The sequence below is a fragment of the Falco naumanni genome, chromosome 2 (genome assembly GCF_017639655.2).
Source record: "Falco naumanni isolate bFalNau1 chromosome 2, bFalNau1.pat, whole genome shotgun sequence".
Classification (NCBI taxonomy): Eukaryota; Metazoa; Chordata; class Aves; order Falconiformes; family Falconidae; genus Falco; species Falco naumanni.
In genome coordinates this window covers 59451030-59476961 of record NC_054055.1, presented here as the reverse complement: position 1 = coordinate 59476961, position 25932 = coordinate 59451030, and the positions used below count along the sequence as shown (strand labels likewise).

The 25932-nt window shown below is 38.7% G+C and overlaps 1 protein-coding gene across 3 annotated transcripts in view; it reads left to right on the top strand.

Moving 5' to 3' along the window:
- The window catches only part of NALCN (sodium leak channel, non-selective), a 249732-nt gene that overhangs the window by 163453 nt on the left and 60347 nt on the right, over positions 1–25932 (top strand). For all 3 annotated transcript variants that reach the window (XM_040584471.1, XM_040584468.1, XM_040584470.1), the window contains exons 16-17: positions 20924–21060; positions 22785–22926. In XM_040584471.1, coding sequence (XP_040440405.1) covers positions 20924–21060; positions 22785–22926 — 279 coding nt within the window. The remainder of the gene's footprint in view (positions 1–20923; positions 21061–22784; positions 22927–25932) is intronic.

Here is a 25932-nt window from a genome sequence, read left to right as displayed (position 1 = left end):
TTCCAGTTTTCCTGGACTGTTGATAAATGATGGAGAGTGGCTTGGCAAGCTCCTCCACCAGCTCCCTCAGTACCCCTGGGTGGATCCCATCTGGCCCCATAGAATTGTGCACATTTAAGAGGAACAGCAGGTCACTAATCATTTACTCCTGAACTGTGAGTACTTCATTGTGGTCCTCCTTATCTCTGTCTTCCAGATCAGGGGACTGAGTACCAAGAGGGAGATGTATTGGAATATGTATGTATTGAAAGAGTCCTTGAACCTCCCTTTTCCCTTTTATGAAAACCAAACCATAAACAATTCAAGTTTTGGAGTAAAGCACAGTTACACAGCTATCCATCCCAAACCATCTGTGATCTGGGATTTGAAGTGCAAAAGCCTGCATTATTCTGAAACCTGAACATCTGCAATAGTGAAGCTTTAAGCATTTTCACTTTTACCAACATTAACAAAACAAAAAAACAAACAAGCACCCCCACCCCCCCACCCCGCACACACACACAAAAAAAAAAAAAAAAGAAAAAAAGAACCAAAGAACGTTGTATTGAACAAGAATACTGTATTCAATAACCTATTGTTTTGGAACACTCCTTATGTTAAGTATATGCCTTATGCCTTTGGGTCTGGATAGTCATATGGATTACAGAAGAGGAAAATGTAATCCTTCCGTTGGTTTGCTCTGTGTCTTAAGTAAGATCCTGATGTGCATTAACTAACTCTGGATTCATGAAAAGATTTATATGAGCTTAGAGAAAATCAGCTTCTTCCAATAGCTGCAAGTAATTTTAAGACTTGCCAGAGCTACTCTAGGAACTAAAACTGTTAATGCTGGCTGTCAGTTTTAATCTTTGAATTGTGATATCAACAGATCTGCATAAAGCTTCTCTAAAAAGACTTTCCAATGTCAGGTCTTGCACATTTACCACATCCTTTAACAATATCATATTCTTAGATTAAAGCCATTCAAGAAGCAATGGACACCAAATTTTCATGGGATATATAGGATGCGGTCCCCCACATTATAAAACTGTACTTTGGCTCTATGGTTCTGAACTGTCCTTCATCCTCTTACTCTTCTTCTTTTCATTCCTCTCATTGAAAACAGTGAATCTCTCAAAATTCTTAGAATTTCTTTCTATTTAAAATTATTAGAAGAAAATTATTTTCTGGTTCAGGTCTAGGAGATCAATTTTTTTCAGTTCATTTACTGAAGCTGTAGCTTATGTAGGAGTTCAGGAGTTGTAATTACTGCAAGAAGATTTTCTCCATAAGAGCCATAATGTGATCTTCATTTATATTTGGCACCACTTATACTTTCTTTTCTTCCAAAATGCATCTGTCTTGAAAAACTGACTTGAAAGTCTGTAATGCATTTAAGTATTAGTGAAAAAAAGTAGAATAATACTTGTGGAAACTGAAAGTTGTAATTTGTAGGAGGTGGTAAGGGTTTCAACAATACTTTTTTCAGTGTAAAGTGTTGCTGAGAATGCAAGTTCTTATGTGTATGTGTAGGGGGTTTTCACTGGCTTTCTAAGCTTATAGTAACGTGACAATTTGGACTAAGCATGAGCAGGGGTGGGAGAAAGTTATAAGTTCATTCACAACGAGATGGCTATTGTTTTCTGTTTTCTAGTGTGTAACAACCAAATTTTCTTTATCTTCTTAGTGTTACCTTGAAAATGAATAACATTATTATACAAATAAACTTGATTTGTATTATACTGTTCTTTCAAACCTCCTGTGTTACACATGCATGTGTGTGCGTACACACACTTGTGCTATAAAGTTTTCTGTTAAGATCCCCAGTAACTAAAAAACAGTTATGTGTGCCACTACAAAATACTAAGGCTGGCTTACTGGTGCAAGTGAAGTTGGCAGGAGCTTCAACATTAAATTCAACAGAATGAAGTAATATAAAGCTAAGGTGAACTGCAGTACAAACTACACAATGATCATAATCTCCGCTCAATATCATTTTGTGTAGAAATCCAGCCTTAGTTCAAGGTCCCCTGTGGGCAGCTGAAATGAATATGCTTCAAAATGGAGCTTCCTATACGCCAGAGGAAGCATAAAATCTAGAATAACGTTACACAGCCACAGCAATACTTGGTGTGTGCTGGCCATCATAGTGCAGCAATGGGCACGGACAACACGGCACTGTCATTACCACTGCTGTCTTCCAGAACTGTCCTCGCTATGTCAAGCCCAACCACGCAACAGTGACCCCTTGCATGGTTTCAAATAAAACCAGTGACCCGTAGGTCTGATTTAATCTTTTCAGACATTTCATTTCTTCCTTGCCTCTCCCACTACCTCTTTTAATTCTTGAGCTCCAAAAAGGCTTGCAGTATCCTTGTGAAATCTGAGGGGAATAGGGCAAGACCTGGCTTCGTTTTTAATTTGGGCAGGTCACTAAGGACCAGTCCTTATTTCTGTGGAGGTCTGCGGTGGGTTGAACCTGGCTGGACATCAGATGCCCACCAAAGCCTCTCTATCACTCCCCTCTTCAGCTGGACAGGGAGAGAAAATATAACAAAAAGCTCATAGGTCTAGGTAAGGACAGGGAGAGATCACTCAGCAATTACCATCACAGGCAAAACAGACTCAACTTGGGAAGTTGGTTTAATTTATTACCAATCAAATCTCAAGAGTAGGAGAATGAGAAATAAAACCAAATGTTGAAACACCTTCCCCTCACCCCTCCCTTCTTCTTGGGCTCAACTTCACTCACAATTTTTTCTGCCGCCTCCCACCCCGAGCAGCACAGGGGGACGGGGAACGGGGGCTGTGGTCAGTCCATCACACAGTGGCTCTGCCGCTCCTTCCTCCTCACTCTCTTCCCCAGCTCCAGTGTGGGGTCCCTTCTATGGGAGACAGTCCTCCGTGAACTGCTCCAATGTGAGTCCTTCCCACGAGCTGCAGTTCTTCACAAACTGCTCCAGCTTGGGTCCCCCATGGGGTCACAAGCCCGGCCAGCAAACCTGCTCCAGCACAGGCTCCTCTTTCTATGGGCCCACAGGTCCTTCCAGGAGCCTGTTCCAGTGCAGGCTTCCCATGGGTTCACAGCCTCCTTCAGGCACCCACCTGCTCCGGTGTGGGGTCCTCCAGGGGCTGCAGGTGGGTATCTGCTCCACCATGGACCTCCATGGGCTGCAGAGGGACAGCTTGCCTCACCATGGTCTTCACCATGGGCTGCAGGGGAACCTCTGCTCCAGTGCCTGGAGCCCCTCCTGCCCCTCCTGCACTGACCTGGGGGGGGGGGGGGTGCTGCAGGGTTGTTTCTCTCACATCTTCTCACTCCTTTCTCCAGCTGCAGTTGCCATTGCACCATTTGTTCATTTTTTTCCCCCATTTTAAATAAGTTATCCCAGAGGTGCTACTACTGTTGCTGATGGGCTCAGCTTTGGCCAGTGGCAGGTCCATCTTGTAGGCAGCTGGCATTGGCTCTGTCAGACACAGGGGAAGCTTCCAACAGCTTGTCACAGAACACCCCTGTAACCCTCCACTACCAAAACTTTGCCAGACATACACAATACGAGGCCTCTTACTATCACTTTGAAGCATAAAGCAAGTTCAATATGAGTGACACGCTAGCCTTTCGCTTCCCTATTTAGCAAACAAGGACAAGAGTAATTCACAGAATCACAGAATCACAGAATGGTTGGGGTTGGAAGGGACCTCTGGAGATCATCTGGTCCAACCCCCTGTTAAAGTAGGTTCTCCTAGAGCAGGCTGCACAGAGTCATGTCCAGGCGCATTGTGAATGTTTCCAGAGAAGGAGACTCCACGGCCTCCCTGGGCAGCCTGTGCCAGGGCTCTGTCACCCTCGAGGTAAAGAAGTTCTTCCTCATATTCAGGTGGAATTTTCTGTGCTGCAGTTTGTGCCCATTGTCCCTTGTCCTGGCACTGGCCACCACTGAGAGGAGCCTGGCCCCATCCTCCTGACACCTGCCCTTAAGGCATTTGTAGACGTTGATGAATCTCCTCTCAGACTTCTCTCCTCCAGGCCAAACAGGCCCAGCTCTCTCAGCCTTTCCTCATAAGGGAGGTGCTCCAGTCCCCTCATCATCTTTGTAAATTCTTCCAGTCTGATCTTTCTTTGTCTGGGTGAATTTACATTCTAACCTCACGAGGACGCCTTTTTACAGTGCATTGATACAGCTTTTTGGCACAATATGGTGTCCAGGCTCTGCTGAAATCTCTAAGCATTACTGTACTACCCATAAGACTTTTTAAAATTTGGTGAGTGTTTTTGCTAGGAAAGAAGAGAGGAAAGGGGTCCTCAGGCTTTCTCCTTTTTCTTTATACAAGTTCCTAGACTGTGATGATTGTGTCCTAAAGAAAAAGATGCATGATATGAACAAATAGAAATTTACTCTTGTATAACCAACTTCGGTAATTTCCATTTATGTGTATAGATCCTTCAAAAGCAGTAGACAAAATACAGATCTTAGTTAATGGGTTTATGCTGCCATTAGTTGGGCTGTGCCGCTAACTCAGCATAGTAAAATAGTATTGGTTGTATGATTTGGCACAATATTCTAGAAACTTTTCAAGGTTGTGGGTTTTTTTCTTTACAGAAACCTAAAGAAACTCATTCCTGTTTTAAACTACTTGTGGTAGGGTAATCTTTGCAAAAACTCAGTGGCATATCTACTAGTAAAGACTGAGCCAGTCCTGTAAATGCTTAAATTAATAGAAAAACTACCATACATGTCATACAGAATTTTAGATTATAATGGCTTACAGCTATTTGTTTAAATATTAAAGCCCTGATCTGGTTAAAACTCACTGACACAAACCTTGTAGGAGCTAACCTTAAGGCTTGGGTTCATTCCTTCTAACCTGCGGCCTCAGCAATATAGTTGCATCAGTTCTCTGAGCGATGGAGAGGAACAGGCTTCTTCAGAGACACAGCAATACCTTAGCTGTGCTGAATTGTCTTCTGCAGATACCTTTCTCTCCGGCTTATTCTTTCCTGTGGCTGCAGTCCAGGATACCTGTTTTACTAAGCTAGGTGCTTTGTTTAATTGCTTGCGGTTGAGAGAAAGTAATTTAGTGTCAGGGTGCAACTTCTACTGGATCAGTTATTCAAAATTCGGTCACATTAGATTGTTATTATACCTCTACGCATAGAAGCAGTCGGTCTGTGGAAGTGCAGCTATTAAACATGCAAGCCCATATCAATTACTTTTTTACTTATAGGTCAGAGGATTCCAGACATCAGGTTAAAAACTAAGATGGGGGAGCAAAGGCATATGCAAGAAGCTTGTAGAAAAGGTATAATTCAGCTCCTAGCAAAGACTGAAGCATTTTTTATGTGCATTGACCACATCCTTCTGAAAAGAAATGTGTGTACTTCAGTCATGTTTAAAATATTTCACAAAGGTTTTAAAAAAGAGAAAAAACCCTAAAAAAGTAAAGAATCTTAATATTTATATTTTAAAACATACAAAAAAACCCTCGGAATCAGATTTTTTGGTTATACCTCCAGTGCGTTGAGGTAGTTAAAAAATTTGCAATGTGCTGCATTCCATTCTACACTAAAAATAACAAGTGAGTTCTGGGAGAATGAGGTACCCTCTAGGCAGTAGTATAAGCAATTATGTTCGGGGCAAAAAAGCACCATCAAAATGTCAGAACAAGCTCTTCTTTTTGCATTTTTTTTAATGTTATTTGAAAAGAGTAAAGGATATGAAGACCTCCTGAGTACACTTGCAGATGCATGTTTTTCTGTTCTAGGCATCTGATTATCATACCCTAAATGTATATTTTGTGTCTGCTTTCCAGCCCAACCATAAAAACATGATATATAGTTTTACTCTCTAATACCAGCAGCCTATATGATTTGGAATCTACATAGACACGCATATGTGCAAACCGTTTCAGAATCGTAAAAGTTTTCCTCCATTTGAGGTCCTACAGATATTTTTGTGACATATGTATATGTGAATGCAGGTGTACACACCCACCCACACAGAATAAACTTGTCAAATATACAGTTTTCCAAAGTGCCCTGCTTTTTACAGGTTACAGAATGACAACAAATCCCTTTTAAAATCAGGCCAGTTTTATGTAAGTGCTGAATATATTCCCAAAGCTTGAAAATGTGTGTGTGTGCCATATAATAATATTGTTCTTTCTAAAAAAAAAAAAAATCTGAAATCCTTAACAGCTCCAACAGTGCGTCTAATGAGCTTTCTTGTGTTTAGTACTTCTTTTTTTTTTTTTTCCCTCACTGGGCATGTCTTAATTCCACGAGATTATTTTATCCATTTTCAGTAAGGAAATGATGTGGTGTACCTGCATATCTTTTCGTAATGCCAGTGGACTGTCCTAAGAGTCCTGCTAGAGACTTTTACTTTGGTGAACCAAGTGTACTGAGTTCAAATGTTAGTCCTTTCAGACTGCTGGGGTAAGGATACCTTCTGGTAACCCACGTCTCCCTTCTAGCTCTAATAATATCAGTATTGATGTCACTTGAAAGTAGAACCAAGACATGGACGGACAGTCACTTGACGGTTTCTTGTAACCAATTTGATAGAATTTCACCATCTATGTTTTTGCTTTAAAAAAAATTAAAATAATGCCAATATTCTGTGCTTAGACATTTATTATAAAGTTTACTGAGGAAGAACCCTGTAGGCTGGGAAAACAACAGCAGATGTACTGTGTCAAAGTAAAGGTCCTCCAGCTTCAATAGCTAGTCTCTGACAGTGGCCAGTAAAAGGTGTTTAGGGACTAGCATCAGAACAGGGAAGGCACATAGTGATATTTCATTCAAACTGGAGTGACAGTCTGTCTCCAGGGATGTGGGAACTTCCAGTGTCCAATGTGGTATATCTTTATCCAGTACTTCTTGAAGGATTTTTTCTTACATGTGTTTGTTAAATCTATGTATTTCTAGCATTTACTGCTTGGAGTAGCAAAGATAAATTTAACGATGCAGTATGTAAAAAAAAATCTTTTTCTACTTATAAATCTACCACTTGATTATTTAATTCAGTGCCCCCTAGCTCATGATGTACAGTCATTGCAGTCAAATGCTGCCACAGTGTTCTGTCCAACATGTCATGCCTGTTATTACTTCCACTGTATTCTGTCTTTGTGCACCTGTACATGCAACTTTAGAATCTGACCAAAGTTTCTTTTCACTGGGTAAGTATATTTGAAGTGATCTGCACTTGCAAGCAAATTTGGCGGTTTAACTAAGGCATCTTGGAAAAAGTCATCTTTAATTTTCATTACAAACCCTCTCAGTTATTTTCTAAGTAAATAAATCAGCATGTGGGATTACTAGGATAGAATTTGTGTTAACATCATTTCCTGGAAATTATTTCCTTTTTAACACTAATTCAAAATATCTAGTCCCTAATAGAAAAAATTCTAGGAAGGCAGTCTGAAATAATCAGAGGTCTCGTCTCCTTGCATGCAGTTAGCTTGCTGATGCTTTACTGGTACTGTTTTTCAGGGATTTCATCTTTTTGCTTTCCCTTTGTCTCCATTTGTTCTCCTCAGATCTCCTTTCTGGTGAAGCAGCTTAGTATTTGAAAGCAAGCTGTTTCTAGGGAAGTCCAGGACATTCAGATGCAGTAATTATTCATTCAGGAGATAGTTTTGACCCTTCTGCTGTTAATACTAAGGACTCTCACAGTCCTAGCAGTGCAAACATAATTTTTGCAGACCTGCTAGCTCCTTTATTCAGTGAGGAGTAGAACTGTTCTCACACTTTATGACCCAGCTATACTTTTCAGTATGAAGGAGTTTCCTTTCTCTTCCTTCTGCCCCTGCCCAGATTCTTGATGAGTAGAACCAAAGCACATAGCTCACTACTGCCTTTATGGAGGGACACAGGGAACAGTAGTGGGTCAAATACTAGTGTTTGATTTTTCAGGCACCTGTCTCCAAAACCTATGCTGAGTGATATCTCAGAAGAGAATTTTTGTTTGTCAGTAGAGGAAATGGAGAAAAAAGGATTTGGAGGCTTCCTACCTGTTGGACCTCAGTGTTTTAATATGTATAGGACCACCTTGTAAACTAGGAGCAGAGCTGTAAAAAAATCAAAGGCTTTGATAGAGGCATTAAGAACCATCTAGATATTTCTTCCTTTTCTAAAGAATTCTTTTCTTTTTTTTTTTTTTTCTTTTTTCATCTTGATCATACCTATTAGTGACAAGCTACAAAGCAAAAACCTCATCTGATCCTGATTGTCTTGCTGCACCCCATTCTGGGATGCTGAACACGTTGGGTCAGAACACATTGCCAGAGCCCTGTACCTTTCACCCAGCACCTCCAGGCATTCAGCAGATCTAGGAAGATGCCAATGACAATTTCAGCATCACTTCCAAATTTTTTATGCTGAGGTTTCAGCATTAAAGTGGGAGTTTCAGCATGGGGATTTTTCATGAACATATTGTGCGAACAAGGTGTTATAACTGGTATATCTAATTTAAACACACTCAGCATAAATATATATATGTGTGTGTGTGTGTGTGTGAATGTGTGCATGAAATTCAAGCTTTTAAAGCCTAGTTAGATTCACTTGCCTCCAGAGTATTTTTATTCTGAGGACAGTGCTTGAGGTAATTCCAAATGGGAAATAACTGCAAAACAGAATAAAAATGAAAATTACCTTTTCATTATATCTGATCCCACATAAATGGATTTTTAACAAGTGGCAGGAAAGATACGTGTCAAACATTTTATTAACAAATGAAAAGTACAGCAATGGTTCAAAACTGAATTTTAAGTACTACGTAAAATGCATTAAATCCTTCTTTTCAGCACAGAGGGAAGATAATAGAAAGTTCACAAAATTCAAGTTGGTCCTCCATTCCCAGGCTGTATGCAGAGCATTTGAAGTAGCTCTATTTCAGAAGTAGTAAACTTTACAGAGAATATGTCCATTTCTAGAAAACAAGCTGTCCCTTCAAGACTGGAAAACATGGTCATCTAGAAAACTGCTTGTGCCAGACTCTCCTTTGTTAATAACTAAGAAAGTTCTTAAAGTCTCCTGAAGGCTGTAGCTTTGTAGCTTCCACCTTTGGGTTTGTTTTTTTTCTACCTCTTACCTCATCTATCAACTTTTTTAAAAGCAGTATCAATGGATCATAATTTCTGGCTTGTATATCTGGTGCCCAGTAACAAAATAAACCTTTAAGTATTAATTCAGTGTCAACCCCTAGTATATGCAATACAGTATTATTTGTCATGAAAATACATAAAATTCAAGAGGGGTTCTCTTGGAAGGTTTTATTGTATAAGATAGGGACCTTTGCAAATGCTAGTCATAGATCATATTCAAAGCACACACTTTTCAGGGAGGAGAGATGGGAGTCAGATTTGCTATGGATGTGTGAATAGCAGTAACAAAAATGAATGTAAATTTCTGCTGCTTCATTTATATCACCAGGGAAGAAAGTGCTTACCTAGCTTTTATATCACCGGGAGCTCATCTAATCTTTTTTTTTTTTTTTTTTTATTATTTGGTTGATACCTAAGAAAAATGCAAGTGCTTTTCAGGACATACAGGTGATTCTAGATACTCCATCCTCTGAATTAAGGGACAGTCCTGTAACTGTTTGAAAGGAAGGAGGGGGCTTATGTAATATTTCTCATTATTTTTATCACAATTGCACCATTTAAAAGTCCGTGCTGTGTTTGCTTTTGGGTCCTTCTAGGTCATACAGGTCTGCATGACCTTTTCTGAACTGTGTTTTAGGCCCATAGGAGTTTGTGGATATATGCACTTGTGTACACATTGTACATAAACTTCGTATACTTATAAAAAGTAGAAGCCTGGCCTTTGCATGAGATTTAATTCCTTGTCCAGTCATTAAAATAAACTAGCTGCTTAGAAGGATGAATTAGTTATATTTTTACTGAGATTTTTAGGTACCTGAGTGTCAGTCACTCACTCATTTTCCACTTAGAATTCAGAGGACTTCTCATTATAGTTCCTCAAAAATGGATCAGGAACTCTTTTTAAAACATGACAGAAGATGAGGAAGCCTGCATGGTTTTCCTGCATAATATGCAACAAGTAGGAGCACTATTTCAGAATTAAGGGAGAGTTCTTATTGAAATCTCCCCCTTTAAAGAAGCAATCCATCACCACAAGAACACAAAGAGAAACATCCTCATCTCTTGTGAAAGGGAATAACGGAACGCAGGAATCTAGCACAGGCTAAAATTTTATCAGCAAATCGGGAGAAAGGGCAACCAGTAAAACCAAACTATCTTTGTTTTCATCTGATCCAGCTAGGAAAGTTCCTGAAGTAATTGGGATCAGCCTCTGTGTCCTTTCAGTTACCACTCATATAGGTTTGCCTCTGCATGTCCTTTGGTTAAATTAACTTCCTGTGTGTATTTCTGTGCTGGAGAAATACTGTAAAACTCCGATTAATGTAAAATTCAGGCCACCTGTGTCAAATTAAATGTTCTGTGTCTGGTTCAAAACAAGCAAAGAAACCACAAGAAGGCAAGAGGCAGCAAAGACGAAGTCTCTCCTGTTTAAAGAAATATACTGGTTTCTGGCCTCAGCTACAGCTATGAATTTCTTCTCACCTTCAGTTTCATTTTCTTAGGGTTAACTATATTCAATTACAAAAATCTGTCCACTGTGTGTGTTTCAAATACTCACGCAAATCTAAGTTATATTAATCACCTTCTCACAGAATCTGACAAAGCCTAGTAGTGATGTGAACAAAGGTACAAGTTTTCAAGAGATGGCAGATGCATATACACAACAGTCAGACTGAAGAGCATAATTATCTGTTGTCTGAAAGTTCATAGTTATCACTAAATCATAGAATTGTAGAAAAGTCTAGGTTGGAAGGGGCTTTTGGACAGCATCTGGCCCAACCTGCTGTTGAAAGCAGGGCATTAGATGAGATTACCCAGAGTCCTGTCAGGCCAAGTGTTTAATACCTCCAGTGATAAAAATTCCATGGCTTCTCTGGGCAACTTAATCCAATTATTGTCTTCATAGTGAAAAATTTCTTTGTTTTATCTGGACAGATTTTTTCATGAAGCAAATGGTGCTTTTTGCCTCCTATTCTGTGATGAAGTCTCCTTGTGAAGAGGGTGCCTCTGTATTCTCTAGAACTACATTACAGAGAAGATCTCTGTGGCCCCTCCACAGACCTTCTCCAATTTTGCAGTCCCAAACAAATCAGTTATGAGGAGATGAGATCAAGTGTACAGCCTCATACATATTTAGCTGAATACATTTGATGAAACAAATCCACATCATAATGGTATTTATAATAAAAGCACTGGGAACAAACAAAAAAAATACTGTGCACTATGGTTGTGATTCACTTAGCTTGTCCTGTGAGTAAGACCAAGAATAATGCATTCATTGTCACATTTGGGACTTAGGTTAAAGTGTTTTTAGGAAGATTTGTCTGGTGTCTCATCTAAATTGTATTCCGTGTTGCAGATGAAGCATTCTTGTCCCAGCCACACTGATCATGAGTAATTACCCTTTTTGTCTTTGTAGACATCCTTTATGTGTTAGAAGTTCTTATTATATTGATCTGTGCCAGTAAAGTATCCTTTTAGAGGAGTGTCCATAGACACTGCAGCACACCTAAAAAGAAGGGAACATAGGCTGGCATGGTCACAACCCACAGAAACAACATGCAACCTGCTCCACAAGCACCTGCATCATGATCTGTGACAAGTATGATTCAACATCTATACGTAACTGTTTCCATCTCAAGCAGCACTCACAAATTCATAGGGAACATATAGGTTGTCTTTGGACTCTGGAATTAGGCTCACATAGCTTAGGTATGTTTCCTACCATGCAGATGGAACTAAGTAGTAAGTCAAGCTGGATACGCCTTATGTCCATACCAGTTTAGTGGTGATCTATCCCATGTAATACCCCAGAATATGCATAAAGCAGCCTATAAAAATCACATGGAAGAAAGGTTTTGCATGTATGAATGAAATTCCAGTGTTCCTATACTTCAGTATTAAGAGGGTCTAGGTCAAAGTTACATTTTATTAAACTTTGAGCAGGAAAAACAGATTCTCTGCAGACTGAGTCTTTTATCCCTATGACCTTGCTATTCTTCAGCATTTTATATACCTCTGACTGTATCCTGATAGGAAGTCAAGATGACTTCCTGGGTCAATCGCGCCCAGGTTCTCTGAGTGTCTTCAGCTCTTTTTAAGTAAATGGGAGCTGCCTGTGGTGAGAACTTTTGAAAGTCTGTCTGCAGTTATCATCTCCCAGATTGGCTCTATTTTTCTGCAAGCCCAGCAGGCCAGTCGAAGTTGTGTATCTTGGCTACACATAGGTAAGCGCCCTTTACAAAGCTACCTCCAGGGATCTTCCTTTGTGCAGGGTCTGGGATAGGTAAGCAAACGTTAAGAGTCTCTAAATTGTCCTGCAGTGGTACTTCCTTTGCTTCCTGAGCAGAAGCACCCTTTCAGGTTGTAATGAATTTTACCCTGAGTCCTGAAGATGAACATGTACCTAATCAATATTGAATTATTGTATTTGTACAAGAGCAGAATTCATACATCTTGTGCTTTTGTTCACTTGAAAATATTTTAGTTGGTTTTTGTTCATAAGATATACAATTAATAACAAATAATGATGCCTAATTTAAGTGAAGTCTCAAGCAGTTTCCTCTAATGAAATGGAGCACGTAATGCATTTTTTATTACAATGGCTATTCTTTTGTGAATCACTAACCTTTGTATAGAAACAAAAATATTTCTGCTACTTATCCCAGAGGAAAAATAATGAATATGAAAATGGTAAAGCTACCTTTGTATGTGAAAAAGCTATTAAAAGAATATTTATGCATGTTAGTATTAGATGTATGTTTCATTTCCATTGTCTATTTTAAATTGTCCATTTGAAAATGTATCTACCCCTGAACTGTTTTAAAATAAGGGTGGTGTTTATCTTATCCAGGATAAGCCATTTTATCTTATCTAAACTAGGGCATCTTCTCTAAGCTAATAATTTAGCTGATCTGTATCAAGAGATAGAGGTGACCAGGACTTGCCATCTCTAAAGCTGGCTAGCCAGCACAGCCTGACTTGTACGTACAGCTAAGTTATTTTCCCTTTCCAAAACTACCTACCACTTAAATCCATACTGCCTATTGAGAATGTCCCCAGCTGCGATAAGCCCCAGACTGTGCTCAGCTACGATCGGGGCGAATGCTAGCTGGGCAAGGCCAAAACTGTGCACGCAGCCTTGCTAACAGCGTAACACAATGGACAATCTTATTCCAGTTCTTAGGCCCGTATCCCAGTACATGACTTGTATAGGTGTAGCCTTACAATGTTTCAGCATTCAATGAAGGAGTCATCCCGTGGTGAATATTCCATCTTAATTATCTTACTCTCATGGCTGAACTTACTGAACTGACCTCTTCAAGTGCCTCTTCATCACTTCTGGCTGTAAAGAGAGACTAAGGCAACCATAACTTAATTAACTCGGGTAGGTACCTCATTCTAAAGACAAGAAGGTTTAATATGGTCTAGTAAGCACATTCCTGGGGCCCTGATTATGGATGCTGACCATGCAGAATCTTGGATCTCATGTGTTTTTAAAATGGTATCGTTCTTGCCGCTGCAGAGGGGAAGATTTGGAAATACAACTAAAGTGTAATCAGTGTATGAATGTTTGCCTGAGTCTGTAGACAGTATGAAGTAATAGCTCTGAAAAATTCATCTTACTTGTCTAAGTTAATCAAAGGGAAACTCTCTGACACACTGGATTCCTGTCCTCTATTAAGTAAATGGACTAAATCTTAGTGAAATTTTGCTAGAGGAGTTTTGTACCATTTGAATTGCAATCACATCTTGTCAGCAGCATTTGTTCCTGAAGAACTGATAGGAGCTACAATTACTGGAAGGAAGTTATTAAAAAACCCACATTTGTGAAACCTTGCTCAATATCTTATTAATTTGGAAGACTTCATGCAAAATTGAAGAAAAAGTTATTTAAATGAACAATTGGGAAATAGCAGTCACAGAACCAAATCCTACTACACACAGCATAAAACCCTGTGACACAGAAGAGTTGTTTATAAACAAAACAAATCTTGTGTGTGTAAGAAATATACATGTAATCTTGTTCCTCCATCTGCTAGGATTTTTTTCAGTTTATTTTACCCCTTTATTATCAACAGTGTCATCTCTGCTGTGAATGCCAGCACCACTGTAATCATATTTTTTGGTACATTTCACTGAAGATTCCCCAAGGTAGCACAGAATATGGTTAAAATCAATTTAGATTCTGTTTTACAGGCCCTCCCTACCTGGGAGAATTTGTTACTGCTTGCCATGTCCCCATTTCTTTCAGTGAGCCTGCAGGGTGAGATTCACAACTGGTACATCTAGGCAGTTAACAGAGGACAAGAGAGCAAGCTTGAGCTTTCATCCCTTGCCTATGCACGCATGGTACTTAACTCTTCACTCACTGCTGGTTCTCTCCTGTACCTCCAGCTGCTTTCTCCAGAACATTACTTTGGTGTAGCTCAGGGAATACTTTAGTTGAGGGACTGCTTTGGAAGAAAGCACAGACAAAGCCTCACCAGGTTGGACTCTAAGCCACACACTCCTGTAATGCTATCCCACCTACAGCCAAACTCACAAGCCCTTCTCCTTCTCCGAGTAGGCAACACACGACCCAAATGTCATCCTACGGAAGTGCTGCTCAGGAGAATTGCATATAAAAGCTCTTATGTTGTTTTAGAAGAATTGGTAAACCTGTGGAAAAATAACTTGTAATTATGTCTCATGGCCACCACACAGGGCCTAGAGTAACCAAGAGCCAAATATTATGGCTTGAGGTCAGCAATACCATCTGACCTTAGGCATGGGGTTAGGCCCTTGACAGTCTTTTATATAGCACTATAGACATACTAAGATCTACACATCATACATTCCGCTTTTTAACACTGCAAGTGTTACTTTTACAAAATTCAATTTGATCTTTTTTTTTTTTAATCTTAATTTCCAGATCGGTTTTTGTCTTCCTTTTTTTCATGGTGCAGTTTGATCAGTCAAAATTGAGCTGCTGCTTCATTGATAATAGAATTGCAGGTGTAAACAATAGTAACTGAACAGCTGATTTGTGTTGAACTTTAAGTCAAATGCAGGTACAAAAATGTTGATACAAATTCATGCCAAAGCTGTATGGGCTGTGAAAGCTTACTCGTATGTGTGTCTTCTTTTAGTATAGCTCATTCATGTCCAAAAAATTTATCAGGTCTGTACAATTTCAGAATAATAACAGAAAGGGAAAAAGAGGCTCATTTAATCTGCCTTTCTGATTTCTAGTTGATTAATTTACATGCCATTTAATGCTAATTAATTGGATTTCATCCAGAGCTCTCTTTGACAATTTAAAGGTGATGGTAAATCTGAGAATTTGGGTAAGTAAAAAAATCTGGAAAATGGTTGGATGGGTGCTGGTATCAGTTTGTAATGTCTTTCATCCACGTGCACTTTCATGCTGAAAGTGTTTTGTGTTGGAGCACATACCGTATCCTGCTAAGAGTGTGACACAGATATTGTATAGTCACTTTATTCTTCAAATACAGCCCCTAAAGGAGATTTGCTGTGAAAAGTGTTGATATATAGCAGTGCACTATAATGTATCAAACAATATTAATTTAAAACTATCCTGTAGTGAGACCTCCTGAACTTTCTCAAAAGGTTTGAACTATCCAGTCACCGTGAAATTACTCTGGGCAGCTGGCCAGTTCCCAAATAAACTGTGTGTGCATCAGCAGCAAAGCTTTTAATTTTGAACATGATTGATCTCAGCCTGTTATGAAAACTGTCAACTAAAATGAAAGAGTTAGAGCATTGCAGTAAATTTTTCATAATAATTTCATTTCTTTTCAATATTTACAGAGTATTTTAAGTTAAATTTCGCATACACTTGCCTCACAGACCATATGAAATCGACATCTTTCAACTCTTTGTGTTTTGCACATTACTAGCTCCTCTTCCGTGATCAGAATTAAATGAATAAGAACAAAACAAAAAGTTAGGAAGGGTAGGTCTTATCCCTTTGGCTATGGTTAACTCTGTTTCTTCTCTGGCATGTTCTTACCAAAGTGTCAATGTCTTCGAAGCTCAATGACTGTGTTAAATTTGAGCTTTCCATTTGCTTTGCCAAGAACGTTACTTTCGAGGATGCTTCTGTCTCTAAATGCAGATTGGTGATATTAAGAGATACTCACCTTAGTTAGCCCTTTGAACTGTTCAACTGATCTTGTTCCAGCTGCTGGAGCACTTCCATGTTCCAGGCTGTCAGCTTCCACCTGAGCCCGTAAAGAGACCTCTGCATGTGCAGGCACTTCTCACATCCTGCTTCCGCAGGAGGGGATGTAAGCTGGAGGGCAGGTGTTACACTGCCCTGCATTCACCTGCAGATCTGAAGTGCACTGTGACATGTCTGTTCTGTTGAACATAGGGAGAGACTATGGGAATGCAGCTTTCCTAATCAGGTCCTCCTGCCTGTCTCACTCCATTGCTTTAATGCTGTTTCAGCAACTGCAGTCACTATCAAAGAAGTTGCAGTATGCACTTTAAAAGAACTCACTGCTTTCACCCTAACCACACTTCCAGTGATTAATATCTGGGTGACTATGGTACTACAGTCTTTTAACATTAAAAAAAAATAATTAAGAACCACCATTTATTGCCTTGCTTTCTTCTTCAGGTTCTACGTAACACCATGTATACTGTGTGGCTCAAATACTGTAACATAGCGGCTTTTTTTTAAGTTTTAAATATCACACTTTCATTTCTGAAAAATGGATGAGAAAGTTTTAGCAGCTGGCAGAGGTGAGATGGTTTTGTGGTGTGGCTCTGTTGGCCTTGTGGGACCAATGTGGTTACATGGGAGATGCCAGCTTTCTGCTGGGAAGGCTGCTGTCTCCAGCAGGGCAGTGATTGCTCTTCTAACCATTCCAGCACAATTGTCTGGCCACAGCCAGCATTCATCTGCATTAGAAAGATAACCCTGCCCCTTTTCTCACTAGTCATTACCTGCTGTCTCTTTTATTTCATCTGCCTCTGTCCCAGTCTTCCACTTTCACCACTATTCGTGCTATTCTGTGTATTTAGGACAACCACTTACAGGTTCTCTACAGTTTTAAGGGCGCAGATCTTAATTACCCTAAAGCTGGTTTTAGCAATCACCTTTTTGTAATGAAGCCTTGAAGTCACAGATAAATGTACAGCTGAAGCTGCATTAAGTAGTATGGTTGAGATATATAACGCCTGGGCTGCACCATGGGAGAAAATCAGTGCAATGAAGCAGTTGCTGCCGCCACCACATGTACAATGTGTGCAGTTCAGAGGGTTCTGCTTCAGAAGATTCAGGCTCACACTGAACTACATGCCCCATCACACATGGGGTTTGAAGTCACCCTAAGGACCAGTCATTGATCATGATCCTTAGGTCAGTCTCGGTGTCTGGAGTGCATTTGTGTGTAACCGAGGTGGAGCTTGCAGTTTTGTTTCCTCCAAGAAGAAAACACAGCTCATAAACTAAACCAGTGAACAGCAAGTGCTGGTGATCAGAGGATTCACTTCAAGCTGCTCTGAACCAGAGATACAGACATAATGCCTTTTGGGAAGAAAAAACCACAAATACACTTTCTTCACCAATAAATCTGCCTTTCTCACAGCTGACTTTTGTATTGATCAAGACAATTATGTAACAGATCAGGGAGAGGTTGGATTTCAGGGACCTGTATCTGAACATATTATTCAGGCTACCACTGGAATCCCAAATTAAGATTTCCCCTCGTCTACTCCTTACCATTTATGTACTATTTGGATAAGTTCTTCTGGTCTAGGTTCAGAGCAGACAGTTGTACTGTATGTATTGTGCCATTAAATATGCCCTGTAAACTCAAGCACCGTGGAAATAATGTAGATAGACATAAATACCTTCTATGGCTTCACAGCCAAAAATTATTTTTACTGTTCTAACAGCCGCAAGAGAATTTAGCCAGGCCAGGCTGACAAAATATTCATGAATTGTTTCCAGTAGGCTCTTTGGGGATGGAGATCAAGGGCCATGCAAAGCAAATCAAGTCAGTGTGCCAATAGTAATAATAATAAATAAAAAAATACAAATCATGAAGAGAATGGCCTGATATTTTATTTGGGGTTTGGCTGTTACTTGAAAGACTCTGCACCATCACTGCTACATTTCAACATAATCCTGTACCTTTACAAAGATGTGTGGGTTTTATGGTTTAAGAAAGTTGAAATCTAAAGGTTTTAAGCAGCAATACCAAATAGGATGTATGTCATGCGGAGCAACAATTACACCCTTAGTGCGTGGAGAAGAATTTAGTGAAGTTAAATGCCTCACGTCTCTCAATATGTAATATTATCACAGCATGAGTAATTGGAGATATTCTATAGAAGTGCTTTGACTTTCGGTTATTTTAAAGCCTATCTTGAATCATTCTCCTGGTTCAGACAGGGGACATTGCTGTCCCCTTCCTTACCTTTTGAATGGTACGGTTTCCTGCTTCCAAGCTCTCCCTGATGTGTTCTGCATTGAGAGTTGGCGCAGCATTACAATCTGTCATATGCTCTGTACTCTATATACTGACTTCTGTGAACAGGAGTTCGTAGGTGTAAGAGGCATTGTCCATGCCAAAATCTGCATATTTAGGTAATGATGAGTTACTAAATAGCAAATGGCAGAAACTGGAAACCTTTTCCCCCCCTAATAATTACCTTTTCCCAAAGCTTTTCAACAGTACAGTGTTGCAGAAAAGTCCCAGTAGATTATCCAATTAATTTCCTTGTCAGTGAGTAGTTTCTTTCTGCAGTACTTTGGTATTTCAAGGGGTTTGTCTAGTCCGAATTTGAAATGATGAGGCATTTCCCTCCAGAGACCTCTCTGAACACTCTGATCTCCCTGTAAGGACAGTAATTTTTATTCTCATCCTATAAATTTCCTTTCTTAATTTCATCCTCTCATTCCTATATTTGTGGTACTCTATTATATTCCTGAAATAATTTGTTTTCAAGTATTTCTTACCTAAGTTTACATCATCTCCCCTCCCCTTAAATTATTGTCAGTTATGGTAGATGTGGCATAAATATTGGATCCCTTTAGTCTTTCTCTCCTTTTTTCTCCCGTGGCCCAGCTGGCTGATGCAGCTCTCCCCTGGTTTTCATGGCTCTCTTCTGCACTATTTTAGCTTGTCAGTGTGAGACTAGTAAGATGGTATTTAGAAATGAAAACATACCCAGGTGTGGTCTCTTCAAAGCAGCACAGAGAGGAGCTGTGGACTTCTGTACCATTTTCTAAACCTATATGATACCTAACCAACAGAGGTTTGTTTTGAGCATAGCCTTTGGCTGGTAATATAATTGGTGCCCAAACTGCCCTTTTGATGCTGTGCTGAAGGACGAGTTCTTGTTTAGTTTCTGCTCTTATTCTTGCTCTAGTATTTTTTTCAGCCTGTTATTTCTGGCCCCTATTTCTAAATCTGTTTTTTCCTTGTCCAATGTGGTATTTGCAATTCTTCACATTTTAATATCAAGTGATTTCATTCATGTCATCATTTCTTCCTTTCAAGGATCATTAATAAAGCAGTTAAATAGGACTGGACATAATACAGATTTATACAATATTCCCCTTCTATTCTGACTCAGTGCTTTACCATTAATCATTAGCCTTTGTTTGTAGCTCTTCAAACAGTTTTCAGTCCACATGACAACTTAATCCAACCTAATACGAATTGATTTTCAGTTTAAGCTGTCCTATGACTGGAAGTGGTGATGTTGCGGATAGCATGACTGCAGCAGAGCAGTTGTTCTATAGCATGCTGCGGGAGCATGCATTTCACTAGGCAGTGCAAATGAGAGTTAGAACTCCATTTGACTTCCTGGGCAATTGCCCCTGGTAAAAATCTATAGCTGATGTCTATCAGCAGTATTCCCTGCAGGTGCTGATGGTGAAAATCTGTTTTAAAATGTAAGCTTCTAAGCCTATGCTCACAAGCAGATGGGAGAGGAACTGAAATAATTCCAGTTAGATATATGCTTACTGAAAGAGTATGCAATACAGGTATCATTTAAAAGAAATGTAAAAATCAATTTCACTGATTCTTTTTGTCTTGGTACTTTGTTGCAATGACACAACCAAACTGCTACATAAGGTAATGGGAATTCAGAAATCATATCTCCATAGCATTTCTCTTTTCTCTTCTGTCATTAGATCTATATATCATCTCTTCCACACAGATAGATGTATCTGCCTTTTGTGTACTTAAATGTGTGATATTCCATGGAATAACTCTTTGTGAATACATATAAACACAACATTTTTTATGTGACTTGATGCAGCTCAGTATCAGAATCACTGATGTAGATGGATTCTTTTAAGTCCTTTATTATTACTTATAATATTCATCTAAAGGTAATTTTCCTGTTATTTCATCTTCTGAGAGCTGGATTCCTTTAAAATTGCTCCCTTTTAAAATTCTGTGTTCTATTTGGATATCGAAGAGCTGTCAGCATATACACAAAGATGTGCCTAATAAGAAAAGATCATGGGTGTTTATTTCATAAAGTGTTAGGGATCTGTGAAGAAAACGGAAATAAGCATATTGAATAGGACACTAATATGCTTTCTATTTTAAAATTAAAATTATTAACAATCCTCCCATTTTATGACTTTCAATTAAAGGCATGGTATTGTTAGGTATTTGCCAGCTTCTAACACAAGCAGACCAATAAACTCCCGAGTATCAAATTTACTCTCTGTAGTTCTTTGCTGCCATCTTCTGTTTCCTTAAATGATTGCCACTATTGTTTGGATTCTGAAAAACAAGGCTGGGATATTGCAGACTGAAATATCCCATGCTGTCATTTTTTTTCATTTCCTTGTTTTCAGCTAAAGCAAAGTGAAGCAAATGCAGATACAAAGGAGAAGCTTCCATTGCGTCTACGCATCTTTGAAAAATTTCCGAACAGGCCACAAATGGTGAAAATCTCCAAGCTTCCTTCAGATTTCACAGTTCCAAAAATAAGGTATTGAAATATTTCCATTGCTAGTATACTGTAAACTTGTCTGGAGCCATGTAGCACCCAAAATATTAAACTCTTTTACTTGTGGATTAGGCAGGTAGTTCAGAAAATTAGAAATTAAATAGAATTAACATTGGCATCGGAAGAATGTGACATTTTTTATTTACTCATTTTTACTTTTGAAAAAAAAAAAAAATCTTAGCACTCCTTATAACTTACTCATGAAAGCAACTAGATGACCAGAGCCAACACAAGTAGAATATGATTGAAAAGTGTGTTGTAGTTTCTCCACTCCTGTTTGGATTTTAGATTAGTGGCTGACATAGACAACTTACAGTAGTCTAATCAATTTTCCTGTAGCTTTTTAAAGATAAGGTCAACTGGCAGCAAATCATTAGAGGGGTTAACAGGCCATCCAATACCAGTTACTCTGTGATGACCGTGTCCCCTATTTGTATTTGCATAGTTACCACTTTCCTGTAAAACTCACCTTAACAAAGCATCAGAACCTCAGTTGTCTACTAGATCATTACTTACAGGACAATTATTCTTGCTCAGTACCAGAAAAAGCTTACAGAAATTCAAGGGCTGCTCTGGCACGTACAGGCTGCTAAGACTGCTGAAACAGCACAGGATGGCCAAACAGGTCCTCTGGCCATGCCCATTCCAATATCCCCACTAAGCACATGCCAGGAGAGATGACGATGTGAAAGATGGCTGTCATTGTTCTGGGCCTCCTGAGGATAAATTTATTTTGATTAGATTCACAAGGAAGCTAAGGCAGCTGGTGTTACTTGCTTGTATCAGTTGAATGAAAGGAATAATGCTGGACAGAAAGGTCAGGAAAAACAACCTTCCAAACCTCAAGGAAGCAGTCATAGATGTTTTGGTTTTAGTATCAAAATACTGTTAGGTTATATATCGAGGGCATTCTTCTGCTAGTCTTAGTCTTTTTTAGTATTTCTTTCTAGCTTTCTTTCCCAGCATACCCTAGACTAACATGTGATCATGCCAACTGCTTAAATAGGCTTCAAAGTATTACTAGAAAATCATATATTAAATCTGAAACTATTGTACTGCATAGAATTCTCTCTCCAGATAAAAATTAGTTTTGACATAGTCAATTCACACTGAAAATAGGGCAACTCTACTAAACTTAAAATACGGCAGGATAAATGTACATCTGTTGTAAACAGAAATGCTCCTACATTTTAAACATGGCATATGTGAGACACAGAATTGCTGAAGCGCCTTAATACTGGCATTCAAAGGAGCTATATGAACAGATGTTGTTTGAAGTCTTCAGGAAAGAATTTCTTGCAGAGAGTATGTTTCCTTTGGATTATATCAGCATTTGATTTACAGAGAAGTAACAACTCACTGTTTAATGAGCTCAAAAGAGCTGAAAACTGCAAAAGGCACTTCAAATATTTAGCACTTTAACTGGTAAATAAATAAACAAGTGAATATTAGAAGGAATAAAATTATTCTCTTCAAAACTACATGCAAGCCACCCACCTCTCCATTTACAGATTTCTTTAATATGTGAATTTAAGTTTCATCAGTTGTTTTGGCACTCCGTACATTTATACATCTATAGCCCAGTACAACTTTTTCTTGGAGTATATCTGTCTTGCCACTAATGAGTTGTGACATGTCATAAAGGAAACCAAATATTAACTCTTCCTGGGGTTTTAATCCATCAATATCTTCTGTTTGTTCACAAGGGAAAGTTTTATGAAGCAGTTTATTGATCGCCAGCAACAAGATACCAGCTGTTTGCTGCGAAGACTTCCCTCAGCATCTTCTTCCTCTTGTGACCACTCTAAAAGATCAGCAATTGAAGAAAACAAATATATTGATCAAAAGGTAAATCAAGAGTGTAGGGCATTAAATTTCTTTCCTTGAGTATTATGAGGAAAGACCTCAGATTGTTCAGTTTGACAAACTATGTAAAAGTGAACACAAGCTAGAATGACTGAACACAGGCTAAAAGACTGCATTTGATTTAGCCTGTGAGGAGACATCACAGCAGATCCTCACTTGATTTAAATTTTCGTGTCTCGTTTGGCTTGAAAATTTAGGCTTTGATACATAATTTTGTTTAATGCATCAATCTTATGAAGCTATGTTTTTTAAGTAGTCTTGCTGTTAATTACTGAGAAGCTACTTTCAAGTTTGTGAATATCGCATTGGATTTTTGAGTGCCTTGATACTGTTACAACATTGTAAACACACTTCACTGAAGCAATGTCTCTGTGTAATCACTGTAAGAGGAGTAAAAATTTAAGAATTATTCTAAATATTTAGAGGACATTGATGACTTAGGCCTGGGAATTGCTAGAAAACCTGTGCTGAACACATATGTTTGATACCCATTGTGCTAAATCTCCCATCCAGACTGCCATGGCTGGTTGGATCTGAGAAATACCAGGACTGCTTGGAATGATGGTGATGATGATGCAGCATAAGTAAACGTGTGTGACTTCTGGCACCTTGCAAAACTACAGGGGCAGAAAAACTCTTCACATGCATCATGAAATATACTGGTTTCCCAGATTTCTAGTGGCATCTACACTGATGCCACTTCTTGATCACTTGTAGTATCGGCCTATTAGTGGCATTTTAAGAGACAAGTCCATTCAGTATTCATAACAGGGTGCTCAAATCCTGTTGGAATGTTAACATTGGGGGTTTGTAAGTACATTTTAAGTTACAGAATCACAGACAAGGAAGAGAGGGTATGTATTGTAGTTACACAGTATAACTCTGGCTTGCCTAGTGTGTAGTTTGCAACTATAACTCAGGACAGCATTCATACAGGCAGAGAGCAGACTTGGGGAAAACAATACTCTTCTGATAATGAATGAAAAGAAAGAATCTGCAAACTATTGTTAATTTCCATCCTTATTTCAGTGCAAGAAGCCATTCCTGTGGCCATGTATTTTATGGCTCATCAAAGCTGAGCAGCATGGCCTGAGAGAGAGGTCTGTAGTAAAATATTATTTATCAGACAAAGAAGGCCATGGGAAGAAATCAAGCCTAAATGGACATCATGTACTCTAACAAGCACAGCAGAAAAAATGGATAAATTATTAAATGACAAGCCTAGGGGTCAGCAGAACTATGCCAAATATCGCTAATGATGGATCTCAAATGCTGTGCCAGGGAAATCAGAGGATGTTTCTGCCATGTAATGAAAAGATGAACAGAGACCTTAAACTTGTTCCAGCCACACAGATGAGTCCACAGTAGGCAATGCAGAGCTGTGCAATGATTCAGTAGATCTGTTTATATTAGTATAGTTTAGATATATTAAATTGCGATCTTAATTCTTTTGTCCTGCTGTTCATAAAAGTGAATTGTTACTGTGTTTGGAGGTAGATGAATACGGGGCACAGTTTATTCATTGAGTCTTGCAATATGAAAACAGAATGCTCCATTCTTTTCAAATTCTCACTTCCCTCCAAAAGCAAATATTCATGATCTGACTTTCATTTTTGAATTGAAGTAAGTGTTTGCAAAATGATTTTGCACTATTCAACCTGCTTTAACTGCATATTTTTGGATTATAATGCCTCTAGGGTAGAATCAATGATGAGTAATATTTCTGATAAATGTAGCTTAAAACACGGTATCTGCACATTCCTATTAAGAGGGAGAAAGCACTAAGAAGGATTTTATGAAAGTAATTGCTCTGGCTTTCTATAATTACAGTTGCCAAGGCAACTTCACTTTTGTATGAACAAATCTTCTTAAAAATATCTTATCCTTAAAACAAGCTTGGAATGGCTGGCCACACTTAAATATAAACTTTACATCCATACTTTACTTTTCATTGTGAAAAAAGAAACTTGACCAACCATTTTACTAATCCCAGTGCCTAGTAGGATGCATTCCCACTGCTCCTGATAGCAGTGCAATAGCTTCAGAAACTTTTCACCTCTTTTTTGCATTGTAGTGGTTGATAAAAATAGGGTGGAAACAAAAAGTGAGATTCTGCTGGTAGACTTGACCCTATCCTTCCTTTGTGGTGCCTGAACTGTGTCTAGTTCCTCCAGTTTCTCCTGGACATATAACAGTATTTCTGCATTCCACACCTTCTGAAGTGATAGGATGTACTTAATACATACATTCCTTATTTCCACTTCAGCAACGTTTTTTTTTTTTTTTCTTTCACTAAAAATCTGCCACTAGATATATAAGGTGGTGGTTTTGTGTTCAAAATTAATCTGACCCATAATTTGTGATGACTGATAAAGCAAATCAGGTTTTGTTCTCCTATATAATGGGTTTAGCAAGTATTTTCAGTATTATAATTACCCACTTCCTTGAAAAGAAGTTTTAAGTTTTAAAAGGGAGTAGGTTTTCATTGCATTTTTTCTTTAATCTTCTCAAAATAATTGAAAAAAATATTTATTTGTATATATTACCATAACCGTAATGACAGTTGATTTGAAATTATTTTCATCTATGCCAAATCAAAAGGACAGCTTTAGAAAACAGATTTATCTGCTATACTCCTTTTTTCCCAGTTTTTCTAGCTCTTCCGAATATCTAAACTACTATCAAAGTAAAAAATAAACCAAACGTTAATATAAAAAATTACTTTTAGACACCAAAATGCCCTTTACCTTTTATACATCCCCTAAAGAGTTTTCTTTCAGTATGTGGAGTCTGAGTGGGTGTGTGGAGAGAGATTGCCATGGTCATTCTTCTCATCCAATGCCAGCAACACCTGGGCTATCTCCATTACAGATGCTTGATAGGCAGCTTAGCATGATGCTTTGGTTGAGTTATGATTATCTGTTGTTTACCCTGGAGAAAAGGAGGCTCAGGGAGGGCCTTATCACTCTCTGCAACTACATGAAAGGA